The 26178-nt window shown below is 31.6% G+C and overlaps 2 protein-coding genes, 2 long non-coding RNA genes and 3 other non-coding genes across 8 annotated transcripts in view; all 7 read left to right on the top strand.

Annotated features, from left to right (window-relative positions):
- Polr2H (RNA polymerase II, I and III subunit H) overlaps positions 1–13992 on the top strand; it is a 53928-nt gene extending 39936 nt beyond the window's left edge. Inside the window, exon 4 of the mRNA XM_965040.4 lies at positions 13802–13992. Within this exon, the coding sequence (XP_970133.1) occupies positions 13802–13919 (118 nt within the window). The 3' untranslated portion in view covers positions 13920–13992. The remainder of the gene's footprint in view (positions 1–13801) is intronic.
- Positions 82–158, top strand: Mir317 (microRNA mir-317). The gene has a single exon (NR_036310.1). It is a non-coding gene; the product is annotated as a microRNA mir-317 (primary transcript).
- On the top strand, positions 7576–8402 carry LOC135265720 (uncharacterized). The gene is made up of 2 exons (XR_010333524.1): positions 7576–7934; positions 8009–8402. It is a non-coding gene; the product is annotated as an uncharacterized LOC135265720 (long non-coding RNA).
- On the top strand, positions 8108–8188 carry Mir277 (microRNA mir-277). Its single transcript, NR_036303.1, has one exon. It is a non-coding gene; the product is annotated as a microRNA mir-277 (primary transcript).
- On the top strand, positions 13597–13675 carry Mir34 (microRNA mir-34). The gene has a single exon (NR_036286.1). It is a non-coding gene; the product is annotated as a microRNA mir-34 (primary transcript).
- A 4387-nt stretch (positions 13993–18379) lies between the features above and the next one.
- Positions 18380–18879, top strand: LOC135265721 (uncharacterized). 2 transcript variants are annotated; one of them, XR_010333533.1, is made up of 2 exons: positions 18380–18586; positions 18657–18879. It is a non-coding gene; the product is annotated as an uncharacterized LOC135265721 (long non-coding RNA). The 2 variants fall into 2 exon arrangements; XR_010333534.1 differs by having other exon boundaries at positions 18380–18592.
- Positions 18880–21157: 2278 nt separating this feature from the next.
- Positions 21158–26124, top strand: TfIIEbeta (Transcription factor IIEbeta). Its single transcript, XM_964967.5, has 5 exons — positions 21158–21334; positions 21390–21491; positions 21546–21708; positions 21760–21960; positions 25748–26124. The coding sequence occupies exons 1-5, from the start codon at positions 21273–21275 to the stop codon at positions 26093–26095; spliced, it is 876 nt and encodes a 291-aa protein (XP_970060.2). The 5' UTR covers positions 21158–21272; the 3' UTR covers positions 26096–26124.
- The last annotated feature ends 54 nt before the right edge of the window (positions 26125–26178 follow it).

Raw genomic sequence — 26178 nt, 5'->3', positions numbered from 1 at the left:
AAATGACATGATGGATGGCTCCATTGACATCTTGAAATGGTCGAATAACCGAGGAGAGAAGACCGAATCTGGTGAAGGTGGGGCGGTGCTGGGGACCACCCTGTGTTTACTCTGTATTTCGACCAGTGAACACAGCTGGTGGTATCTCAGTTTCTTCCCATCAATGACAACCAAACACCAAATGGATTTGCATGGTTGATGTGCGGGTGCACGTACCAGCCAGCACGTTCGCATTAATTGACTCTTATTGTTATTATTATCGGCATTGGATGGAATATTAACCAAATTTTCACGACATCGTCAAGGAACAGGAAATTCTAACCGTTCGCTTCATTCAGAACTATGTAAATAGTCTAAAATTAAACGCAGACGATCGAAGATCGATTAGTGGAACTTTTATGCCCGCTTTGAAGGACATGTCAGAAAATCGAATATTTAGAAACAAACCTGCATTGCAAATTAACGACTTCAAAATCTCAAGGAGAACAATTTGCCACAGTCAGTAGCTGCAACTATCACAGAAACCAAATTTATTCTTATTTTATTAGCTGATAAAACAAGTAGTAGAATATTTGTGTGGTTTTTGTGGAGCGATTAGAATCTCTGGGGTCTCTTGAAGTCCTTGACCTACCCAAATTGTGTCCAGTTTAATGCAGTAAAACCGTAACCGCAACAAAACGATGACAAATCTTGCATGAAGAAGAAAACAATGATTTTGTTACATTTGACGAGGCAAGACTTGGATTTTCCAGTCACCAAAGAATAGGACCTAATCAGAACGTCACGTGTCCTTCGTCCTGTTGTATCCGGTACAACCGGAAGTGATTTCAGGTTTTGCCACAAAGGTCCATTTGTGCTAACGTATTTTCAAGGTTAGATCTGAGATTAAATTAGATTTACTGTTAAGTTGGAAAAAAACCGAATGGATTGTGACCAGATCTCGACAAAATTAAAATGTGCTTTTTTTGTAGAATAACTTATTTATTGTGTTTGTGTTATGGTTGTGAATGAGTCGTTGTCCAAATTAGCTTTAATTTGATTAAGATTTTTAAGATTCCGGCAACTGCTACCGAAAGATAATTGTAGAAATATGTTCAAACGTTTAGGGATTAATTTACATAACCGAGTTAAAATTTTAATTTAGGACCGAGTTCAGAACTAATTTGAGTAAAATCTTTTGCTTTACATTGTCAAACGTTAATTTAATCTCTAATTAAAATTTGATGATTGCCATTGAAATGTTCTATAGACGGACTTGATGATTTTTAATATAAAAAGTGCTATTTCGGTTATTCAGAGAATTGTAACACATTAGTCACATTACACATTGCAAAACTGATGAGGTCTGTTTGTTTTAATTATTCTTCGGTCATATTAAATTTCCTACTTTATAAATGAATAATTGATTTTTAAAATAAAGCGGCATCTGAATGTAACTATCTGTTACATATTAAAAATCAAATGTCTTTGATAAAAAATCCTCAACTCTCTTCTTTCACAATTAAAATCAACAGAAAATATTATTCATAGTTTGTCACAACGACACTGAAATTTGATTTAATAAGCACTTGTAATAAATTCTGTCATTCTTAATTAACTCAGAGGATTAATTAACAAGTGATGACGACTGCTGTCTAGATACTGTTACTAAATCACAAACATTTGGTTTTATTTTGATAAATAAAATTGATTTAGTTATCTACTAGTAATTTTATTACAGAAACAGATTTCACTTTCAATAGAGTTTCAAATTCACAATAATACGAAATGTATTTTCACAAACAACTATTATTCTCCAAAGTGGTGGAAACATGTTGAAATAAATGAGCTCATTTGAGAACACCTTGCAAAATTTAAATATAAAATGGACACTTAAGTTTAACACGAAGACTTCATTAACGTATAGACATGCTGTTATATCAATTCAGTGTGGATTTTCTTGCTTCAGCTACAGGAATCATCAGCAAATTGAACATCATTAAAGACACTAGAGATTACAAAGTTTTACCTTTCACTTCTTACAAATTGTTTATTATACAGTGTGTTTGGGAATGGTTTAGCAAAAATTTAAAGATAAATAGAGAATGACAAGACAAATCGATTAAGGAAAATTTATGTAAATCACAAATGCATAGTTTTCCCAAAAAATCGTTTTGAAATTAAAGTCCCAAATTTTGAGAACCGCTGAACTAGAATTATAAAAATTATAAATTTTTATATTATTGACAAAACCGCAGAGGTAAATTAACTTCTTGGTCCACTTCGTTATTCTTCTATTTCAATTTGTTTTATTATTAAATTTTACGGAAAAAAAAACAATTTTTGTTGTCAGGACCGGGATGTGAACTTCCCACACAAATGAACATGTTAGCCACAATTTTGAAAATTTCTCAAAACGCCTATGCGGCACCATCTTCATTTTGTTTAATAAAAAAATTAACTTCTAATAAACTACCATAAGCCACACAGTGGTGCTCAACAGTTGGGTTAATAAAATTTTCTGAGGAAAGTACGCTCTTTTTGGGAAAATGATATAAGAGTTTTTAACTCGTCTGATCATGACAAATTCCCATACGAAATATTGTCGTCATATTACAAATACGTTGTACGAAGCAGCATTTGTAAGCTTTTTATTTGACATTTGAATGAGTTATTTTGTGTTAAGTGTAGTTTACAGATATCTACGTAAAGGTTAGGATACTAAACGACATACAAAAAACCGTTCCTGTCCTCGATATTTCGTTAATGTCGCAGAGAGCGCAGTTTTCCATTACCGTCTAAGTTTTTCAGAGCAATAAATTAAAAACATGGCTGCATTAGTTTAACGGTTAGGGTAAGGCAAACAAAAAAATACACGCAGATAAAGTATAATATAATAATAATAATAATAGTAATTAGTAAGAGATAAATAATGCAAATATTTTATCGTAAACTATATTTTTTTAAAATTTCAAACCTTTATCAATTTGTCCTATATTTTTCAAAACGCTGCGAATACCGGGAAGATGCAAGAAAAATGGAAGAAAGTTGTAGAGAATTAAATTTCTTACAAAAAAAGTCAGAGGCCATATGCCTATCCTTCAACCATTAGGCTCCAAGCTCGTTTGAAGACGCTCAAGCGATGTATTTGCTTCATTTTACTGTTGATCAAGTATTGAAAAGTTAAAATTTATGGCTAAATAGTCGAAGATAGAAATAAGATGTCGCTGACTTTTTTGTAGAAAATTAAATTCTCTATATCTTTGTTCTTTACACTATTTTTATATCTTCAAGCGTATTTGCTGCGTTTACAAAATATCAGGAGGAACGCAAATTGATAATTTTAAGCCACAATTTTTTGCGCATCATCGTATATTTATCAAAACGCTAGAAATACTGTTAAAGATACAATAAGGAACAAAGTTGAAGAGAATTAAATTTCCTATAAAAAAGTTTGCGACCATATTTCTATCTTCTACAGTTTAGGTATAAATTAACTTTCTGTTATTTGTTCACCGGTAAAATGAAACGATTTTGTCGCTTCAGCGTCTTTGGGACCTAAACTGGTTGACCATAGAGATATCGTCTCGCACGCTTTTTTATAGGAAATTTAATTTGATACATTTTTTTCCTAACATATTTCTTATATCTTTTATCGTATTCGCAGCGTTTTGAAAAATACGGGACGATGCGCAAATTTTAAATATATTTTTTTATGTTTCTCATGGAAATTTTAGTCGTCAGTTTTTCTCAGTCTGTTAAGAGTAACATTTCTGCATTTTTTCCCTACTAATTAGTGAATTAGATAATTAATTTAAAACGATTTGGCGCCGGGACGCTGTAACGCCCCAAGCGCCCTCATTTTTACTCTGCCGTAGTGTTTCTTTGGGTTCAGAAAATCCTGCGATTTTGTATCTCGTTTCGTCTCCTAAGTTATAGTCGTCCGTAGTGTAGCTGTAAAGGTATCCCAGACTGAACAATGGACGTAGGTTATGATTTTTGACATTTTTTGTCACTTTGTTCAACATCAAAAATTCGAACAAATTTTGGTCAACATGAGCTACGTTGAATCGTACGCACTTCTGGCAGGAACTGCAATTTGTTGTTGGTGTGAAATTCGAAAAATACCATTTCATTGTCCCCATATGGCATATGCAACCGTAGCGGTTGTGTCAATTATTGGAATAGAGAGATGGAACAGCATTGGAAACAAAACCATGGAGAAAATTTACAAATACGCGATGTATTTCCAGTCATTGTTCGTATTGCCTTTGATCACGACTTCTGTATGGATCAGTAGTGAATACAACATTGAGTCTTCTTTACTATGGACCGGATTGCCAGTTTTCCCGTTCCTCTATTACTTGAATCGTGGACAAGTGGTTTTAGAGGTGGACGAATTTTTTAACGATTTGAGTTTAATTCCATTAATAAGTGTTTCGCTTATGGAGAATAATGCTTATGGGGTTGCCACCACCATAGCGTATGACTTGGCACGATTCTTTTATAGATATGGAGACGCTTTCAACGTACAACAAGTGGCTTACAGTAATTACTGTCTGTGTTTCTTTCTGTATTTTTCGCTGAAGGCACTACAGAGAGGATCTGAAGGATTCCATTTTAGTGAGATAAAATTCTTTTGAGTTGTTATTCTACTGGAATTAAATTTATGAAACAGAGATGGAACTCATGTTTGCTTGAACAGATTTGTAGCAAAAAAGTGTGGTCGTATGGGTTGTACGTTTCTGCTAATGATTTGTCACAATTAGTATTTATTTATGTGAAAAGCGGCATGATTATTCAAGAAACCTATTTTCTTGCAAGATGATTAAATCAGAACGATGAATGAAATAAGGATATTTATACGTTAGATAGAAAGAGAAATTAATTATGATTCTCACAATTATGCGAGAAATAAAATTCGACTCGGGTTATTTCTACCAGACAAGAATAGCAATTGAATGAATAGTTTGACCTTTCTTATTTTAATTTTCGTCAATGCTTGAATTTATATCAGAGCAGAGAATATTTTAATACTGAGTGACATAATGTCTTTCACGTGCCAAATTCTTTAATCAAAGCACTTTTTTGGAGTATTAGGCAAGTGATAACTGCTGACTGGCCAAAAAGCGATTACCTGCATTAATGTTTCCGGCAATTTGTAAAGGGTATAATCTCGAATTTATAACATGTACAGGTGTGCTACTTAAATTACACTTGATATTGTTTATTTACAAATTTTTCGACACGCGATTGCAACCTTGATGAATGAATAATAAGTAATATGTTTTTATTAATGACTTAATACCGCAAAAACATTTTTCCCAGTAATTACAGAACGAAGTAAATTATTTAAATCTTTATTTCACGTTTCGTTATCAAACGGATTCACACAAGAAGAATCCAAAAAATGGCATTGCTTAAGTTGCAGTTAACCACTTTGTTTCGCTTTAAAAAAATTGCCGCAAGTAACATTTTTTTAGCCCAAAACGCTATGGTTTAGCATTATGTAATAAAAATAAACGGAAAATTCACCAAACAGGCCATTTTTGACATTTTTCGAGCCTTTAAGCAAGTTCTTGGGATAATAACTCACTCTCTTCGCAAATGGAACAGACAAGCGAAATTTTGCTAAACCGAGCTGAAAACTTGAAATCAAAATTATTATTCCACTTTTGCGATTTGTTGACACGTTTTTCATCCAAAACGCAATTATTTTGCTAAAGTTTGTCAATTACAAGGCTAAAAATCAGCGAATTGTTTCGCAAATGTTGTCATTTTTGCGATTACAAAAATTACAATTTTCACATTTTTCGAGCGTCTTTTTTTATCCAGAAATGCAATTATTTCGTAAATAAGAAGGCGAAAAATTACCGAATTATGTTATTTTGCTTTGTTTGAGTGCTTGAACACAACTCGGTTTTTGCGAGATTTTATGTAAAACCGGAACTATTTTTCGAACGGTTTCGTACGTTATTAAATAAGCTAAAACGCCAAGAACAGGTTCAAAACGATAATTTTTGCTTATTTAAATAGTAATTAATCATCATTATGTAGTATGATATCTATTCAAATTCAGTTAAAATAGCAACACCGCATTTTCTCTCAAAGTTGGTTGTTATACCTAATTTATTCATGCACTTAAAAAAAATAATAACTAATGAAATTTACCTTTTCAATGACATCAATAGTCAACAATTAATTAATTATTTTCATTTTTATCAAAGTTAATATTTAAAAAAATAATTTGGTAAAATGCGATGTTGGCTGGCATTTTTATTGAATTAGTATGACAAGTATTATAATACAGAACCAAAAGTTAAGTAAGATACAAAATTTATATTTTTGTTATGGGTCATTTTATAAAAAGTCCTGGAACAGGTCGATTTAATTTTTTAAATGTATCATTTTGACACCATATTAACATTTCTGACGTATTCGTTTTTGAATAATGCCATTATTTATAATTTTTTTAATGACAACTGACATTTCTAATGGATTTAGGTAGTACAATGTACACATTTTTATCTTTCTGGTAAGTATAATAAATAAAAAATAAAGCAACAAATTCTAAAGAAGAATAATGTTTTTTATTTTATTAAATTTACTTTTTTAGTTTTTAATTTCATCTTATTAATTTTTTTCTTAATACTAGAAAGATAAAAAACAGTAAACAAAAATATCGGTTGTCATATAAAAAAATCAAGAATGACGTCACAACTCAAAACCGAATAAAAATATAGCATTAAATTAAAATCGATCTGTTCGAGGAAAAATTGAAAAATGAGCAATAACAAAGATATGAATTTTGTGTATAACTTTTGGTTCAGTCTGGTGTACTTACATAAAGTAATTTGTCTCTTTTTAACTTAAAATATGCTTCTTATTACGCTTTGGTATACATTAGAGTTTTGAAAAAATAATTACTAATTTTTGAAATTTGTTTTAAGTTATTTTTTTATTATTATTATTTAATTAATAGGTAAGTACCTATTATTCTGCATCAATTTGGCATTTTTTCTACTGATCGCCTAATGCGAATAATTAAGTTATTACTTACCTCACTTTGAATCCAGCTCTGTAGGTAAGGCTTCATTAACAAAAGCAAGAAAAGTAACATAATTTCAATTTTTCCAAATGTTCGTAACAAAATGTTTACATAAAGTTTACTGAAACAATAATGATCCTTCGAAAGGATATCTCAAAATTTAAAGGATAATTTTCTTGAAACTCCAAGGATTTTGTACTTTCTCCTGCACTTGGACTTGAGAAAGGTCGTCCTCGCTTTTCTATTGAAAAATTTTCCAACTCGAGGTGTCATCTAGTGGCAAACGCATTAAATGTGGTTAGATTTATTCTAATTCCTGCTTTTGCGGCGTCTGTTGCGCTTGCGTGTGTACTATCTTATATAATGGCAACTAATTTAATTTGTGTCTGTACTCCACTTTTAATTTGCACTATATTTCCCGAAACTTGCACACTTTTTTTTCTGAATCTCCAGAACCAAATTGTAAGGCTGTTTCGCTTCTTGTGTGATGTTAAATTGCATGCGCAAAGTTTTGGTGGCTGCTGCTGGTAGTGAGTGAACAGGTGAGCAGGAACCGTGATTTTTTGACCTTCGTCGCTCCACGCTGAACTTCTCTCGTCCCGGTGATCCCATGATCCAAATATTTGCGCTAATTATAATATGACCATGGCTGTATGCGTCCACTTGGTCTTAGCCGAAGTGGCGGATGCAGCGCTACTTGCTTTTGGCATTGCCAAGCTTGCATAATGCACGAGGAAAGGTGTATGTTATTTTTGGGGCTATACCCAGATGAGCTGTATTGTTGGAACGGTTCCTCTCAGCTGTTCCCTCGTGTCTGCTTGTGCCACTTGCTTGCTCATCGTCCTCTGTGAACGTGTGCCTCAGCAGCACCGCGTGAGATACGCTCTTTGCTTTGCGAAAATTTTCGGTAAGCTATTTTAGCCGACTATTTTCGTTGTGGCTGATCCCTGATCGCATGCTGGGTGCTGATGGTCGTGTTAGTTTTAGGTGCTTTCAATGGATGTTGGCTGATTCGGGCACGTTCGCAGTCCATTTCTTCCGGTCTGCTTCCGGGCTTCATCTCCGGACTTCCGGAACGTGGTGGGCTCCGTGCCAGATGCGCGTTTACACTGCACCGTTCTAAAGAATTCTGTAAATGCACTATCTGGTACGACAGCCCACTACGTGCACTCGTCTCTTTTAATTTTGCCTTCTTTTCGTTTCACTTACCACAAGTATCATTGCGCTTGCCACTAGATGTGCTCCGCTTCGACTCGAGTTGTGAAAGAAATTGAAAGTTGACGAAAATCAATGTCCCGCTTTCAATTTTCTGTCAAGTGTACGATCCTTTGTTACTTTGTACGTTTTTATTGAAAATAAACAGTTTTACGACAAACGTTTTCTTATCATTGTTTACCCCCGTTTTCGGTTTTACAGCCAGTGTTAGATAATGTTGGGTCGTGTTACATCACACAGTTCGTGGGTGGACCATTATCATGATTATTACATGTTCGGTTTTTTGCATTCGATGCAAATCCGAAACCGTTGGTTTATTTTTTATTCTTGGCATGCGTCCATAATGGAAGAGTATTTTTTGTTTTTGTAAATATTTTTAGTGGTGAACCAGGAATACAAAAAATACACATAATTTATTACATATTTAACATGTCTGCTGTGAACGAATGATGAAACTACTGGATCGACACCAAAAATCTGCGGCGAAAATCAGGACTGTAACGTCCAATAGATTTTGGCAACAGCATGTGTCAAGGCCATCATATTTTATAGTTACGTCATACTTGTAAGTGCATCCATAAATAATGAAGAGCACTGTTAACTAGTGTCACTCCAACACCTTGACAAATCGATAAGTTTTTCCACTCCGTTTCGGCGAGATATGATATAATAAGAATAAGGAGAGAAGAGATTTTTCCTTGAACTTTTTTTTAATTAATGATTAAACGAACGACAATTAAAAGTTTAAATTAGCTTGTCATACAAAGACAAAAGCGTGACACAATGATTGTTATGAAAAATATTTATTTACGCTATTTTTTTGTGAAGATCAAAAAGGTTACATAGCTTTGAGATAATAGAATTGTCATCGAATACGTTGAATTATGCAACTCAGAATCTCTGTAAGTTTTGATTAATTTTATTTACTTATTAATTACTAAGTACTAAAGTATGTATTCAGTTCGAGTAGCTAATCATAATAGTAATTAATAATGTCTTGTTTTGTTGGGACTAGGTGCAATATTTTATCAGCAATTATTAATAATTAACGCCTACGATTTTGTGTCACTCTATAATAATTTTAAAGGACTAAACAAAAAAATGGCAAATGTCTTAATAATAAATAAGTCTTGCGAATGAGAATCTAACCAAATATCTTGGTTTGTTAACGGTTTTTATAAGAAATAAGTTTTCAAAGTTTAATAATTTAAAACAAAAAAAAATCACAACGTAACAGAAAGGGTAAATGTTTGACAAAGTTAAAAAAAAATCTTTTCAAAAATAAATTATAGACCGAAAACCTTGAGCTTTATAACAGTTTTGTAGTCTTTAAGGAAAAAAACTAATTACTAAATGGAACATTTTGGACAAGGCGTAACAACACCACATTTCAACTTTTGGTATATTTACGATAAGTGACAATGCAATAATTGGTACTTTTTAGTAGATATAAGCACATTAAATTTTTTTTTCAATGTAATTTGTTTAAGGTAAAAAATAATAACTTTACTTTTCCTGTTTACAAGAAAAAAAATCTTTAAAGGTGCCTAATAGTATATTAAAAACAAGTTTTATAATACCAGTCTTGAAGCATGAATTCAGTTTTTTGAAAGAATGAGTGATTCAAAGTCGTATGAAACGAGTTTTTTATAGTACTATTTTATATAATTTGTCTCTTTGTCGGTTTTTAAAAAAATTATTATTTTAGTCAATTTAGAGATTTTTGTGACGATTGGTAATGTCTCAAGTTTGAAAGTAAAAAATTGATTTAAAATTTTTGTTTTATCCAATTTTTGTCAAAAACAAGAGTATGGATGATAATGAAGGTAATCTAACTAATCTTACATGAATGTCCCCTGAAAAAATACGGTCCCTAATTTGCTTCTTGCCAACCTAAACATTTTCGTGAAATAATATGAGTGTGATGCGATAACTGATAAGTTATTTGCCACAACAACACAATTTTTTTTTGTTACAAGTTCTTACATAGAAAAATTGGCCCAACTTATAACGGACATACAGAAAATGTTACATATTATTAGTTACATACAGATGTCTCAGCGTGTTGGAAAATTCCATTATTGATTTTAAATAAATGAAAAATAAATATTTTTTTACAAAGGCAACAACCTGCATCATCTAAAATAATTTTTAAATGCATACAGGTCTCTCAGAAATGAGCTACAAACGCAAACATGTTTTTTAATGGAACACCCTACATTTTATTGCATTTTTCGATGTAGCTTTTAAAACTGATAATTTTGATCTAATTGGTTGGTTTGTTTTAATTTTTGAAATATATTTTTTGACGAAAACACTTTTTTAATTTATTTTTTAAATTTAAATTTATGACCCACAAATTAAGAAGACGACAAAAGTAAGTCTTTCACCACTTTAAAGGAGAAAGTTCAACCTTAAACCTGTACCAATTATTTAACACATTGCGATTAGGAATGTAAAAATTTAGGAAATTTGTTAAATCTAAAAGAATTTGAAAAAGTTAAATGGAACACCTTATTTTTTGTAATTTATACTGTAATAAATGTCGCATAATGTCCTAAGCGAAACATTAAAGTTATTATTACCTGAAAATTTTACTTTTTATCTACTGAAACAATAGTTATTTTTTCTTTTATGTTTAAAGTTAAATATCTTTGCGTAATTAGAAGTCACTTAACGGTTAATGTTTTTAGAGAAACAATTTAAAAGTCCTTTAGATGCGGAAATAAAGGTAGGGTGTTCCATTTAAAGATGTTAAGTTATTCAACTTCATTTTAAACTATACATCGTGTCTCAAAATTGGCGAATTCCGAGTTCAAAGCGTTGTAGAGTATCACTTCTAGTCCAAATGTAGAAATAAAATAAAGATTCGGGGCTTGTAGCCAATGTAGCCAAAAAAATTCAGTGTTTATTGCTACTTATGGTATAGGTGATTGTGAAAAATAGTAGGTAATGTAAAATAATTTCTCGAAAAATTAGCTTTATTTTGGAGTAAAAAAATCTTTTTAAATAATCAGACAGAAATTACCAATATCTCAAGATTTTTTACTAAAAAAATGTTTAATATTACTATTCTCCACAATAATCTACACCACAAATAGCAATAAACGCTAAATCTAAAGATTTAGCTTAAAAGCTTGCATTTAAAGAAAACTCATTTCGGAATTCGCCAATTTTGAGACATCCTGTATACTTGGTTGAGTTTGAACTTTTCAGTGATTAGTCTAAAAACGCCAAACACCTTTTCTATACTACACTGAAACAAAATGGACGAAAACAATCAGAAATTAAACGGCAATTTTTTTATAATAAATTGTCACGAAAAATTACAAAATACCTAAAATTAGATTAACTCATTATTTTTCCACTGTTGTATTTTACACGTTTATGACGACGAAATGTTTAAAGTGCCCGAAATTTTTTGGTCCTTTTTTTAGTTGAAAACGTTACTAACTATTCCATTTCAAATTGTACCTACCTATTAATAGCTTTAGAAATTTTCAATAATTTTTGGACTGAAAATAATCATAGGGGTAATGCGTAGGTATTTATTAGCGTAAATAAAATAAATGTAAATGTAAATACTCATATGTTTAGTACCTGTTTAATTGATGCTGGTAAAAATATCTGGATTTAGATAAACGTGAACTACAATTTCAAATAGTGTAAAAAAACGCATTTCAAACTTTTGCATTTTTCGAGTAATTTGTGTTTTACTGACATTTAAAATTTTGTGCACCTTTGTGCACAGTGTTCACACCACACTAAACTTCTGCACAATCACTACTAAATTATCAAAATAATTTCACCAGATGAGAACTTATCGAGTTTGCAGTTACGTTTTGTAATAGTTATTTACGTATCAAGGGAATAAGGTAATGTATTGCAGTATTCAGTTGAGAAATGGGCTTATGCCTAACCAGGTCGAATCTATTATTTGAGTCCCTTGCGACACATATTTTTTCAATTCCAACCCTGCAATCACATTCCTAAAGTTTTGTTCAAAACGAAGACTTTTTTTACCCGAAGTTGTAGTAATGATTTTCTCTATACAGGTGATTTTATTCAGAATCGTTCTACTCTTCCTTCTAATTGAAGTTAATAAATGAATTAATTATTGTGCTAGTAGTTTTAAGTCGATTGTTTCTTATGTCATTCTAAAACAGTAGTTTTGTGCAAAAAATACATTGAAAAAAATTGTTGCTAACTTCGCAAAATACTTCGTTTAATTGTATTTTTCGCTGAAAACATCATTTTAAAATTTCAATTAATGAATATCTGCCTACCATTTAAATTTCATTGGAATTAATTTCACTTTACAAACATTATTTACTTTTACTTTAATGGTGTTACCATTTTATTGGCAGATATCTGACTTCAAAATAAGTACAAATACAATAAATGAGATCTCACGAAATACACATTGTAACAAAAACGTAGATCTTTCCTAAAACGAGTTACAATTTCTTGTCACTCAAAATTACAAATTCAGAAATTGTTCATACTTTTTTCCATCATTTACCGCACTGTTTCTGCAGCTTCATGAATGTTAATAACAACCTTGCTACTGTTGATGCCCCAGAAAAAACTAGTACAAGCTTAAATACGTTATGGCCATTTCGAAGATTTGTCGTTGCCGTAAAGAAGCCACACCCGCTGTAAAAAGCGGTTCCAGTGACTGACATCGCAGCATTCTGCACAGACTCTCCTTTATTTCATATTCTTTGCGACCATATCTACATAACTGCATAAAATAATTGAAAAAACTCTTAACGCAACATCTTTATTTCCGTCATTCTTCACTGCGGTCGCTTAACAAGTTCTAAGTTACTCGTTCAGTTTCCACCGACAATGCACAGTTTAGAATTCAAGTTTTTGGGCAATTATTGCATAAGAATACAGGGTCATTGAATGTTTCTTTATGTTTAGCTGGCCTCCAAATTAAAATATCGCATTTAGGCTAGTCACCTATGTTGGAGAACTTCTTTGAAGGTGACTTTGTGCAACGAAGATGCGGCTTTGTAATTTCGGGATTAGCGAATAAAAATTGCGCAAGGTGACTAACATATTTAGATTGAGTGGCCCTTCTGGCTCGCCGCCAGATGGCACTAGCAATCTCAAACGTGATCCCCCAAATCGAGGGTGATCTTGTTACAGTGGTGCCAACTTTTTTGCGCTTGGAAACTGCGGTTTTATACCGATTTATTTAAAAGTGTTCTGGTCGTTCCAGCTCTGTTATCTATTTTGTGGCGTTACATTGTCGTCATCTCATATTTCGGGTTAATCTAATCGATCAATAAATCCCAGCGCTGTGGCGTTTTTTATGTTTGGAGATGTTGCTGCCATCACTAGCGATGTACACGGTGGCAGTGTGGTTAGCTGGTTGTGTTTTTTTGATCACGACCACTATCCATACTCCCTCCATGAATATCGTTAAACCAACCAGATTGGGTTTGCCAGCTGGCGTAATGACGTCAACAGTTAATTGATCGAAAATGGTGGATGCGCCATCTTACCTACTTGTACTGACAACAGTTTTAATTTTTCCTTTTTTTACAGAGCTGCTTACGTGTCGTTCGGAGGGCTTCTGATGCGACTGCAAGGGGACGCCAACAATTTGCACAGTTTCGAAGTGGACCAACACATGTATTTGTTGATGAAGAAGATCTTTATGTAATTTTAAGGCTGAATTTTTTGTACAAGGTTTTTACTTGATGTAAGATAGTAAAAATAAAATTTAAGTAAAAAAATGCGTTTTTCTTTGCTTGTTTATCAACACTTCATTTCTAAAATTTTTAAAATTACCAAATCAATTAATTTTACATCAAAATTAAGAAAAGTGTGAACATTCCAAATGAGTTTTTTTTGTCGTAAAGTGTTCCATTCTTTGCCGATCGTTATAAGTACAAAAATAGATAAATCCAGTTTTATGAGACAAATCAGGAAAGAAAATAATAGATGAGCTTGAGGGTGTTGCACAAGAACTTGTAAAGTTACCTTTGTCTAAAAGATCAAATTTGCTCATCATGTACACGTAACCTATTAGTTACAAATTTATACTTTAATTGAAACTGTACAAAGTATGTAAAATATTAGTGATAACTTATTCTAAAAAAAATATTTTTATCAGCGTGCTCAAAAACTGGCGCACCAACTCAATGGTGTGTGGTAGAGAACTGGTTACATATAAAAGTAAAAATGGTAAAAAAAATCTTTGTATTAAAGTTATTGATAAATAACGGATTTTGGATAAATGATACGTGGCAACGTTGTCTAACAGTCATGATCGCAATAGAATTTGAGCAACAATAAAAATAAATTATTTTTGAAACGGTTTCCTAGGAAATAATTCCCAGTGTTGGCACATCTACACATTGTGATTTTTTTGGATGAATTTTAATTTTTTTAAATTAAAAAAACTGCTAAAATCTGATAGTAATTTAAAAATAATTATTCATTTTGTTACAGAACGATTACCTGGTATAAACAAAAACATAATATAAACTAAAGAAATTAACACAATAAGTTTGTAGCTCCAAATTTTTTAAAATATGACTTTAGGAATTTTTTCAACATTTTTCCTATAATCTGCACTTGCAATGAGTTGGTGCGCCAGTTTTTGAGCATCCTGTATATTTCAGTTGTTTCTTGTACATTGTCATGTTCGTATAATAATTGCGTGCATTACTGGCAAGCATATGATTTAAGAAAACAAAAAAACATCGCTGCCCAACAAATTCCGCGCTGTTCTAAAAAGTTGGAAAAAATTAAATGCCAAGTGTGACGAATTTGTGGAAACAAAATTTTTTTACCCGCATTTCAAATCACGATGACAAACAATATGACAGACAGTTTACGATTCTTGATTGTTAGTTAGTAATTTGTTTTTTTTTTATTGAAACGAGTAAGCAACAATTTTGCTAAAATTTTTAATTGTGGGTAATGGTAGTTTTTTAGCAGTTAATTTTTTCTTTCCACTTTGGACCACTATGTCCTAAATCGTCTTAATAAAATGTTTTTAATAACGAAGATATTTTTTAGGTTTTGTAAACTTTTGAGTTCTGTCTAACTACCGATTTGAGATGAGCTCTTCAAAATAATCTTCCTTATTATTCCGGTTACCAGATTTTCAATACTGTTACTTTTATTATTATTGTTATCATTGTAATAGTGAGCTTCTCCGACTTATTAGATGACAATTATAACAGTTTTGTTAATTATGCCAATCGTCTTTTGATTTTTTTGATCTGAACAGGGCCGACTTTCAAAATTAAAAAAAAAGCTCTTGTATCTTCGTTATTATTTTATTAAGGTGTATTAGGCTAAAACTCTTAAGCACACTATATGCTAACACTTCTTAAAAGGAACGCCTCAACTTCGCGAACACGCAGTATATATTAATTTATGATAATGATAAAAAACCGAACAAAACAGTACCTACATAAATTTAGAAAAAGAAATACATTCGGTTTACTTTCATAAAAACCATTGTGGCGGAAATCGGGTACTCTTGGCATTAAGGCTCTAGACCCTTTGGGAGCTGGCGCATACGTTTTACGTGTAAACTGTTTTTACTGTTTTTAGCTGCAAATTTAGACTTGAAGAGTTTCTTGACATTTGCAGTGTTTCTTTATAAGTAAATGTAGGTCGAAGATTCATTTTTGATTGAAATAAATGCCTAGATATTTTTTTATTAAATAAAATGTCTGTTAATGAATTTGATACGAATTTTTGATAACGGTGCATTGTATTGAGAATTTAAAAAAACCATTTTATAGGAAATTTAAAAATACAGACCTGAGATATTTTAGATTTTTGTTAACTGTTCTTAATTGTTAGATATAAAGCAAAAATTAAATTGTAAGTAGGCAACTTTTAATGCATCCTTCTTCGAATGCGTAGCTAGCTGGAAGAAGATTTATGACGGGTTTAGGACTCACCGCAGGAGGTAACCACCATTGGGGTGACCCACAAGATAATAATTTTATTGCATTTGTTCAAGACAGAGAAATGTATCGGCACAAATAGGAATTTTAGCGATTTCTCTAATAGTGGTATAAAATTAAAGCACATGATTTCGGAATTAATTTTTTTAACAAAATAATTAGGTACCTATAGATTTGCATTACGTTTTTTTTGTAGACACTGCCATCAACGTATCTTATGAGATTTTGAAATACGAGTAATCACGCTCGCTATTTTTTTGAATACTTTTAACAATAAAATTATTCCTGTTTTAAAAAAAATATAAAAAAAGATGATTAAAACTTTGGTTGTACTTAGCTTCGTTCTGCACAGGTTTTGTGATAGAACTACTGAGCTCCCTCACCACGACAAGGTGTCAACCCACTGAGGAAGTTTTTTTTTTACTTTTATTGTTCAAATTAAAAATTATAATTATTATTAAAATGCTTATCATCATATTATGTATTTATGTAAAAATCTCTAAAACTAAACTTGAAATATTATTTACAAATCCTTTTTTATTATGCTGCGTAATGGTAAATTGCGACTATGTCTTGAATCAATTATTTCTGGTGACATGGCATTCATATAAAAATTTTCAAGACAATCTAGCATTCTTCCGTTCCAATATTTACTATCGTCTTTCTCAATAATACAATATTTTAAATCTGTAGAGGTGTACACTATAAAATAACAAGTTTGGCGATTAGTAATGTGGAGCTGACCTTGTACTTGATACATGTAATTATCTTTTTCTTTTAAAACTATTTTACTATCATCTTGAGAATCTATTTCTAAGTATTTAATCAATTTTTGTTCTATGGCAGTTTTAATATTTGTGTTTCTTGCGCTAAATGGACATTTAATTTCAACAATAGCATTTGAACCCACTAACCCATCTGGTGTTGCACCTAAAAAAATTTTTTCTTTATCAACAAAAAAGCCGCATGAATCTACCTTTATACCTACGATCTGTTCAAACTTCTCCTTTGCTTTCTCTTCATTATCAATTCCCCACTGTAGTGGTTCGGGTAATTTTTTAAATTTAGATAATCCCACACGATACAAGATATCTTTTACAGCATTCGCTGTATTGGTCGTACATTTCATATTAATAATTCTTCCGAAATTACTAGCCGTTAATCTATTATTTCTTTCTTTATCCCACTGCTCATTATTACGTTGACCAATTGTTAACAAAGGAATTTTTAAAATATCGCAAGCAGCCAAATCATTCAAGAACTCATTTTTTATTTTGTCATATGTTTCTGTTGGCATGTCTATTATGTCATTAGTCGCACCATAATCCGAATCTGCACTTTGAATACGAATTTTTCTTTTATTTAATTTTGTAGCATGAAGTTCTTTGGTTTTTAATAAGCGATTTGAAAATTTTGTGGTGTAAATGCCACTATTCCCTGATATTTTCTCCATAATTTTAAATACAAATTTGTTTTTGTTATTTACATTTACGACTGCCGCAAAGCATCTTCCATGATAAGAACCGCGTTCTGAAAAATTTATTCTTTTACCCCCAACAAGTTTGTTAACTACTGCATTAAATGACTCAACAGAATTATTATCGACATCATACAATAGACTTGAAGATAAATTTGCAACTCGTTTTAATGCCTGCATGAACAACTCAAACAAGGAACAAAACTATGCTAGTATTTTATTATTCTTTAGTATCAAATTTTTTTAACAAAATAAAAAACGTATTTTTCACTGTATGTTGCTTGAATCTCTGAAATAAGAGAAACTATCGTGGGCGATAGTGGAATTCAGTTTGTTTACATTATTTGCATTTTATGAGAAGGGACAAGACACCCCGAGGCGAAGGTCGGATGCCTATCCGATGATTGACAGCCGTCACTGAAAACAGGTCTAAAAAAAGTATGCAACTTGTAGTACACCAATTCTCAACAATCGCTTCGGTACCCTGAAGCCTCCGAGAGTAAGTTTTTTAAAAGACGAGGAATGTTTCTCGTTTCCTGAAAAACTTAGACATTGTAGTCATTGTACACTTTAGAACTAGATCCTTCAATTAGACAAAATAAAATAATAAAAAACCACTCACATAATGTCGTTTAAAAATGCATAAAATTGTTACAACGTACAGGCTGATTCAGATATAAAGAGCCTGAAGATCTGCCGATGCAACCCAAAAAACAAATTTCATTTACGGCTTTGATCCGATTTCAATTACGATTTGCAAGTTGAATCGCAAGTTATCTATCATCTTATGTCACTCTGACATTAGCGCAGAGAACGATCATTAGTGTCATTCAGTTCTCGCGGAATGAAAGAAAAAGTAGAAAAGCCTTTTCGGTGTAAACTCCAATAAAAAATGAATGAGAGAATGAAACATTATTAAAGGTATAGGTAAACAGTTTTTTCGAAATCATAAATTACAACAACAAACAAGAGACAAAAAAATTACTTTTAGCGAAAAATGTGTTCAAAACGTTTGTCTCCTGCTTGTTTTTCTTGGAAGAAGAAAGGCTCGATTATGTATTTTACGAAGATGCGAGATGCCATACTAAACGTTCACCAAAACCATTGGAAATGTGTTTCACTTATCCACAGTGGATTTTTCTGAGCATAGCAATGGCAGAAAATTGGGCTTCATAACTGAATTAAATTTTCTGAATAAAGTTGTTACCAACTTGCATTTGTGTTCTGATAAAGAGACAAAACTCTAATTTGTGTTCAAATTCAGTTTTCCTAAGTTCTTGTATACTACCTGCACATGATAGGAACGAAATTTATTTTCACATAGAACACAACAAACTGAAGTCTGGCTGATGCCTGTTGGTTCTGTATTTGTAAGCTATTACACGAACTTTATTTTCCAAAGACCTAGCTCTGTGTTTTCTTCTTTTACAAAGAAGCCAATTTCAAGTTTCCTCTCAGGACGTTTAAAAATCATGCCACTAGGATTTTGTCTATTCGGGAAACGTTGGGTAAACAAATTCATTGCAGCAAGAGCAACGCATGGTACAATGTGACAATAATGTCCAGCACCGACCGATGTCAAAGCTTGTCAAGCACTGACAGAGCAACATTAGATAACTTGGATTGCAAATGCAATCTGTAATTAAAATTAGATCAAGACGGAAATGAAATCTGTTTTTTGGGTTGCATCGCCAGATCGTCAGGCTTTTTATTCTATCTGAATTTTATCTGTATATTTAGACTAAATTCGGCGCGATTTTTTGTGTTTTTTTTCCAACAAAGAATATAATATCTGACTCAGGAGGTAAAACGCTAAATATTTAATAAACAGACAAGTAAATAAAAAACCTAAATGAAATACATCGTTCTGGCCTATCTCGGCAACTATTTTTTGCTTATTGTATCGGTAAAATTCAAAAATGGAAATGAAAATTTCTGGATTAAAAAGCAACCTAGAAGATTAAGAAATTGGCTCAAAAGACGTTCATAATTTAACTCAACATTTAACGAGTTGTTTTAAAAAAATATCTTTTGAAATTTGAAGAAAATACTAAATGAAATATAAAAATGTACCTTCTTCGCGTATCGCAGAAAAATTAACGGAAATTAAAACTGCTGAAATACCTGTAGCTATGTACCTATGAATCTTTTTGTTTTTTAAAGATTCACTGTTAATTAGGTAATGTGTAATGTTAGGTAGTTAGACGCAACTTAAGAGATACTCTTAAATGGGCCTACTGTAGACCAATTTTTAATTCGTGATCTTTTTCATGTAAATGAAACAAACATAAAAAAAAACAAAGGTTTATTCAAATTTTAGTTATTATTATAAGTTATTTTTTAAGCAAAGTGAAGTGAAGGTTCGTATCAAAGATATCAATTACCTTGAAAATGTCAACATTAACACTTCTTTCGATAGCCAAAAGAGATAATGAAGACAACCTTTCTTGGCCAATCTTCCTAGTGTTCGTTTTCAACCGCCGCAAGCGAGAAAAAGACCTCTCACAAGATGTTGTGTTTATTGGAATCGCAAAAAATAAACATATAAAGGTCAAAAAGTAGAGGGAACATACTTTTCATAGCCCTTCAACAAAAATGTCGGCTCTTTCTTGGATAATTTTGTTTTTTCATTCTTCCATATTACAAATAATGTTGAGCTGAACAATTTTGGATGGCAATTGCCACCCCCAAATTACGCACTGCCCCAGGTAGTCTTAGCTGGGACAAAATTGTCTCAAAATTGGCGAATTATTCCGAGTTCAGAGCGTTGTAGAGTTCCGTAGCTTAAATGTATGAGAAGACACAAAATGAAGATTTACTTTGAATTGCGTTTTCTTCAAACGCGGGCTAAAAATTTTAGTGTTTATTGTTATTTATGGTGTTCTTAGATGATTGTAGAAAATAATAATTTAAAACTAATTAAAAAATTGTGTAATTTTTTTAGAAAAAATATTTTATTCATTCAACTTGTTTAATTTTTCTTAAAAATGTAACAACAAATTACAAAAACTTAATTTTTTTACACCAAAATAAAGCTATTTTTTAAGAAATCGACAATCGTTTTACATTATTATTCTCAACAATCATCTTCACCATAAATAAGAATAAACACTTAAACTTTTAGTCCGTATTTGAAGAAAACGCAGTGCAAAGAGAAAGTGATCTTCAAACCAAAGTAATGGGGAAGCCCCGAATCTTCATTTGGTTTCTACATTTGGACTACTGAAGCGATTCTTTACTATCTTTACAATGCTCTGAACTCGAAATTCGCAAATTTTGAGACAGCTTGCATTGTAAAACAAAAACCAAAAAACCTCCACACAGCAAGCTAGTAGTTGGCATCACATCCGATTAAAAACTAGAGTTAATTAACAACGATTATTACTACATATTTCTATAATTAGTAATTAATTAAATAATAATATTGCAAAAAAATATATAAAATTCGGTTCAAGGAACAGTCGGCCACAAAAGACAGACAGCGCAAGGCATCGGTCCCCCACCACTTGTCACTTTGACAGCCGTGAATGTCAAATGCAAAAGAAAACAGATGATTATTCCTCAAACAACATAGTTCGTATTATTTATTTATTATTTCTCCAATAAAATGGACCCCGCCTTACTAAAAGAAAGAGAATTATTCAAAAAACGTGCACTTACAACTCCTACGTAAGTAGCATTCGCATTTTGTCAACTTATTCAGTTAATTTTGTTCTACTTTCAGTGTAGAAAGAAAAAAGACTGATTCAAGACCAGAACCAACTCGCGATGATAGCAAAAGGTTTAAGTCTTCTAGTAGTAGCACCCCTAAACTTGATATCAACACGTAAGCAGCAAAACATTGCAAATTTGAATCAATTACTTTGTGATTTTTTTTTAGATACAAAACAGCAACAGGAAGTTCGCAATATCGATTCGGTGTTCTCGCTAAAATCGTGAAACATATGAGGAAGAGACACCAAGAAGGTGAAACATATCCACTCACATTAGAGGAAATTTTAGACGAAACTAATCAATTAGACGTAGGGAATAAAGTCAAGCAAGTAATTTTGTGTCATTATTACAATACTTAAATGTAATGGTGTTGATTTAAGTGGCTGCAAACCGAAGCGTTAGTCGATAATCCTAAAATTGAGGTCACTCCTGACGGAAAATTTTTATTCAAAGCTCCATATAAACTTAAAGACAGGAAAAGCTTACTGAAACTATTGAAACAACAAGATTTGAAAGGGTTAGGCGGTGTGTTGTTAGACGACGTGCAAGAGTCGTTACCACACTGCGAAAAGGCTTTGAAGGTATCATTCTTTTAGTTATTTTCTAAACGAACGACGTACAAATAAAACGTCTCCGACTTCAATATTTTCGGTAATGTCGCCAAAAAGCCCAGTTGACTATTTAAATAACTATTAACACAATTCAAAAAAATACAGGCACATAGAGCATTAAATTTTCAAGAGTAACAACTAAAAATAATGCAAAAATTTCAAACATATTAATTTGCAGTGTGACCCATATTTTTAAAACGCTGTTAATTTGGTTAAAGATACAAGAAAAATGTTAGGAACAAAGTAGTAGAAAAATCAATTTTCTACAAAAAAGTCCGCGACTATTTTTCTTTACAACTTTGTTCTTCACACTTCTTTATACCTTTAAACGTATTCGCTATGTTTTAAAAATTATAACGCGGATTGCAAATTGATAATAAATGTTTATATTTTTTTGCACTTTTAATTTAAATTAAAAACTTAATACAGAAAGAGTCAGAGATTAAGATAGTGGAAACACTTTATTGAAAACAGTGTCAAAAAATCGCATATTTATATATATGAAAACGCTGCGAATTCAACTAAAGATGTGTAAGAAGCATAGATGTAGAGAATTAAATTTCCTACAAAAAAGTCCGCCACATCTTCATTGGTTTAGGTATAAATTAATTTTCCAATACTTGACCATAAAATGAAACGAAACCGCTGTGTGAGCATTTTTAAACATTTTTGGGGCCTAAATAGTTGAAGATGTAGATATGGGGTCGTATGAATAAAGTTGAAGTATTTACTTAAAGTATGAGTATAAAGGAAAAGCATTTGCTCTTGCTTTTACTTCTTTAGTTTTTTGGAGAATCTGCTCTCAAAATAAATCATTGTAGTGAAGTTTTCAATGTTGTAATTTTTAAAATGGATTTCCATCTCCTCCCATTTCGTTGTTCTCACTCAAAAAATACCTAGCCAAAGCACGAAGATTTTTTCGTTCAAACCGATATAAAGTCTTAAAATCTTATCCTATGTGTTCGCGAGGTTGTTTATAAGTTTTTCTTACCCATAGTTGCACAACACCCACCATTGTTTCGAGTTTGAGGTGTTACTTTTAAAAATTGATGCTCCTACTGATTAGCGTCAACAATTTTGAACTAAATCCTCAACGAAAAAAGCATTTACTTTGTTTTATTCATTTTGTTTTGAGTAAAACCTCGACGTTCAAGCAAATACTCGCCCAGTGTGCTTTTACTTTTAGTAAAAACTTATACTTACATTTTTACTCATACAATTTAGAACATTTACTTGCAAAATTTGAAGTAAAAGCATTTACTCAATTGTATTCATACGGCCCTTGGTTTCGCAGATTTTTTAATAGCTATTTATTGTATAAGTGTTTTCGAAAGCATTTTATCCACGCAAGAATGTTTAATATTCTCAAGTGGATAAAATGCGACTAAAACATGAATGCAATACAATGTTTTATCCACAATCGTAAAATTAATCTTGGCAGGCTTTGTCTGGTAGTCATAATTCCTAGTTTATTCCACTAGTGGATAATAGGTCACTATAAGGCTAAAGGGGACGACAGAGTTAAACCAAGTGTGTGGCAAAGACAAGTAGTAATGAAATTTATTTTTCTACTTTTGGCGATATTTGTAATCCAATTTTAAATCGAAAAATGGAATTGACTCTTTTAAATAATTATAATTTGAGACAACGTAAGACTTTGAAAAAAAATTATTTGATATTTTTTTATTAAAAGTTTAAACAAATATTCATAATATTTTTAAAAATGTGTACGGGAAAGATGCACAGTGATGGTACGAACAGAATGCGTCCAAAAAACGAAAAATTTTGTTGTAGTTTTGAACGAATCGCGAATATTCATTTTGACAAAATTTGCCGCCGAGAATCTCCCACAGTCAAGTGCGGGACAAGAGAAAGAGAGGGCAAAAGCAACTAAAGACTAGAAGATGTAAAACACGATATTTCTGTATCCTAGTATTATTCATACAAACAATTATGGTGTTAATTCTATGAACTGAATTTAGTGAAGCATCAACAAAATCTTTTTTTTCACTTTGGAAACAATAGGTCAAATTTTAATTTATTTTTGGTAAAAAAATTATTTTGTCATGAAGATTTCTGATGATAGATTGAGAAAGCTCAGCAAGAAGCAAATAATATCATGTAACATTGAATTCGAATTTTTGTGCTATTAAATTCTTTGAAATACCTCAGACTTTCTCGGAATATGTCGAAACTCTAAGCGAAACATTCTAGGAAAAAGATGAAAGGGATCGAACAAGTCGGCAAAACAAATAGAAATTACTCATAATAATCAACCAGAATTTAGCGTTTGTTTTTAAATGCGTAATTTAAATGGAAATCATCATTTGGGCATCGTTTGTTTTAGAATGACAGTTTGGTTAATTTATGTTTCCATTTCATATTTTAAATTTTAATAATACTATTAATATTTTTAATTCATTAGTAATAATAATTTTATTGTTATGGAATTGTAAAAAAAAATCCAAAAAAACTCATATACATGAAGAAAATAATAAAGCATTTTTTGCAAACGCATATTTCTACGTAAGATTATTAGTTTTTGAGATACAGAAAAAAGTAGCAATTCTAGTTATGTAAAAAAAATTATAAAAGAGACAAAACCAATCATTACTAGATGATTTATAGATATCGGGGTTAAATCAGTCTTTTGGATCCCTAATTTTCATCAAATATACAAAATTGTATGTAGGACTTATTTGTAAAGCTTAATAATATGGGTAGACCGCTTTTCCCAAAATAGCAAACTAAATTTGCTAAATAGCAAACCTACATTTTTTTTGTTAGTTACTTAAAGTTTTTTCTATATGGATGAAAATATTTTGCTGGTGACTAATATATACACAGCTGCGTCCAAGGAATGCCTTCTTCACGACCCCACCATGACGGAACAAAAGGATTTACAAAATTCACGTTTTGATACCTTTTCCGTTAACGAATTTTAAAAACAAAAATACATTTGTGATCAGCGAAAAATGGAGATTCGTCGCCCTACCTTCGGTTTTTTAAATATTGTTTAATATAAAAATCTTAATGATTTTTCAAAACTAATTCAAAAAATTAAAAAGTGTTACGTTGCCTCAAATTTAATGAAGATTTTAGGTTCAAAACTTTTTCTAGTTTTCGAAAAAAATAAATGGCTAAAAAAATAATAGAAAAAAATTCCGCGTTATTTTGCGGCTTAGAAACATACTAAAACATGTTCCCCTTTAACCATAAGAATCATAAGTGTGGATAAAACTCCAATTATAATGTGATTGTGGATAAGTCATATTTAATTCTCTAGAACTTTCTTCCTAATATTTTTGTTATATCTTTTAGCAAATTCGCAACGTTTTGAAAAATTGGGACGAAACCTATATTTTAAATTTTAAATATATTTTTTTCTCAAATAATTAGAGAATTTGTTGAATTTAAATTAATTTAAAACGATTGACGCCAAGACAATCTAACGCTCGAAGCGTCTTCATTTTTACTCTAGCGTGCTAGATTTTTTGGGTACAGAAAATAGTGTGAATTTGTATCTCGATCTGGTTTCTACTCCTAGTCTTTACTCCTCCGAAGTTTTATACCTGTGGAATGTTTTTAAAATCTCCTGCAAGATGATATCTGTTTCAAATCGATAAAAACATATGTCACCTTTTACAAGTGGTTTTGTTTTTTAATTAAAGCTGTTTTTTATGGTGCCAGTGCCTTAAGTTGGCAACATGTCATGTTCAAACGGCACACACCAACTTAATTCTTGACCTCATTCCAGATTCTCCAAAACCAAAACGAGATCATTTTTATAACTCGACCAATAGACAAGAAAAAAGTTCTCTTTTACAACGATAGGACCGCCACTTTGCCTATTGATGAAGAGTTTCAAAAACTTTGGCGTTCTGTGGCCGTGGACGCTATGGACGATGCAAAAATAGACGAATATTTAGAGAAACAGGGAATTAGATCAATGCAGGATCATGGGCCTAAGAAGCCAATCGCTCCAAAGAGGCACAAAACGAGCCAGCGCAAGAAAACGTTCAAGAAACCACGAGATAATGAACATTTGGCCGATGTTCTTGAAACCTACTCAGATAACACACTTACTCAGAAGAATTCTGTATAATTTAGTCAAATAAATTTATATGTTAAATATTTCGTAGTTTTAATTGATTATAAAAATCGTGGGTTTTTTGATAATTATTGTCT

This window comes from Tribolium castaneum, chromosome 3, assembly GCF_031307605.1.
Source record: "Tribolium castaneum strain GA2 chromosome 3, icTriCast1.1, whole genome shotgun sequence".
Taxonomy (NCBI): Eukaryota; Metazoa; Arthropoda; class Insecta; order Coleoptera; family Tenebrionidae; genus Tribolium; species Tribolium castaneum.
Note: the sequence above shows the minus strand (reverse complement) of the source record. Positions and strands in the feature narration are given on the sequence as shown.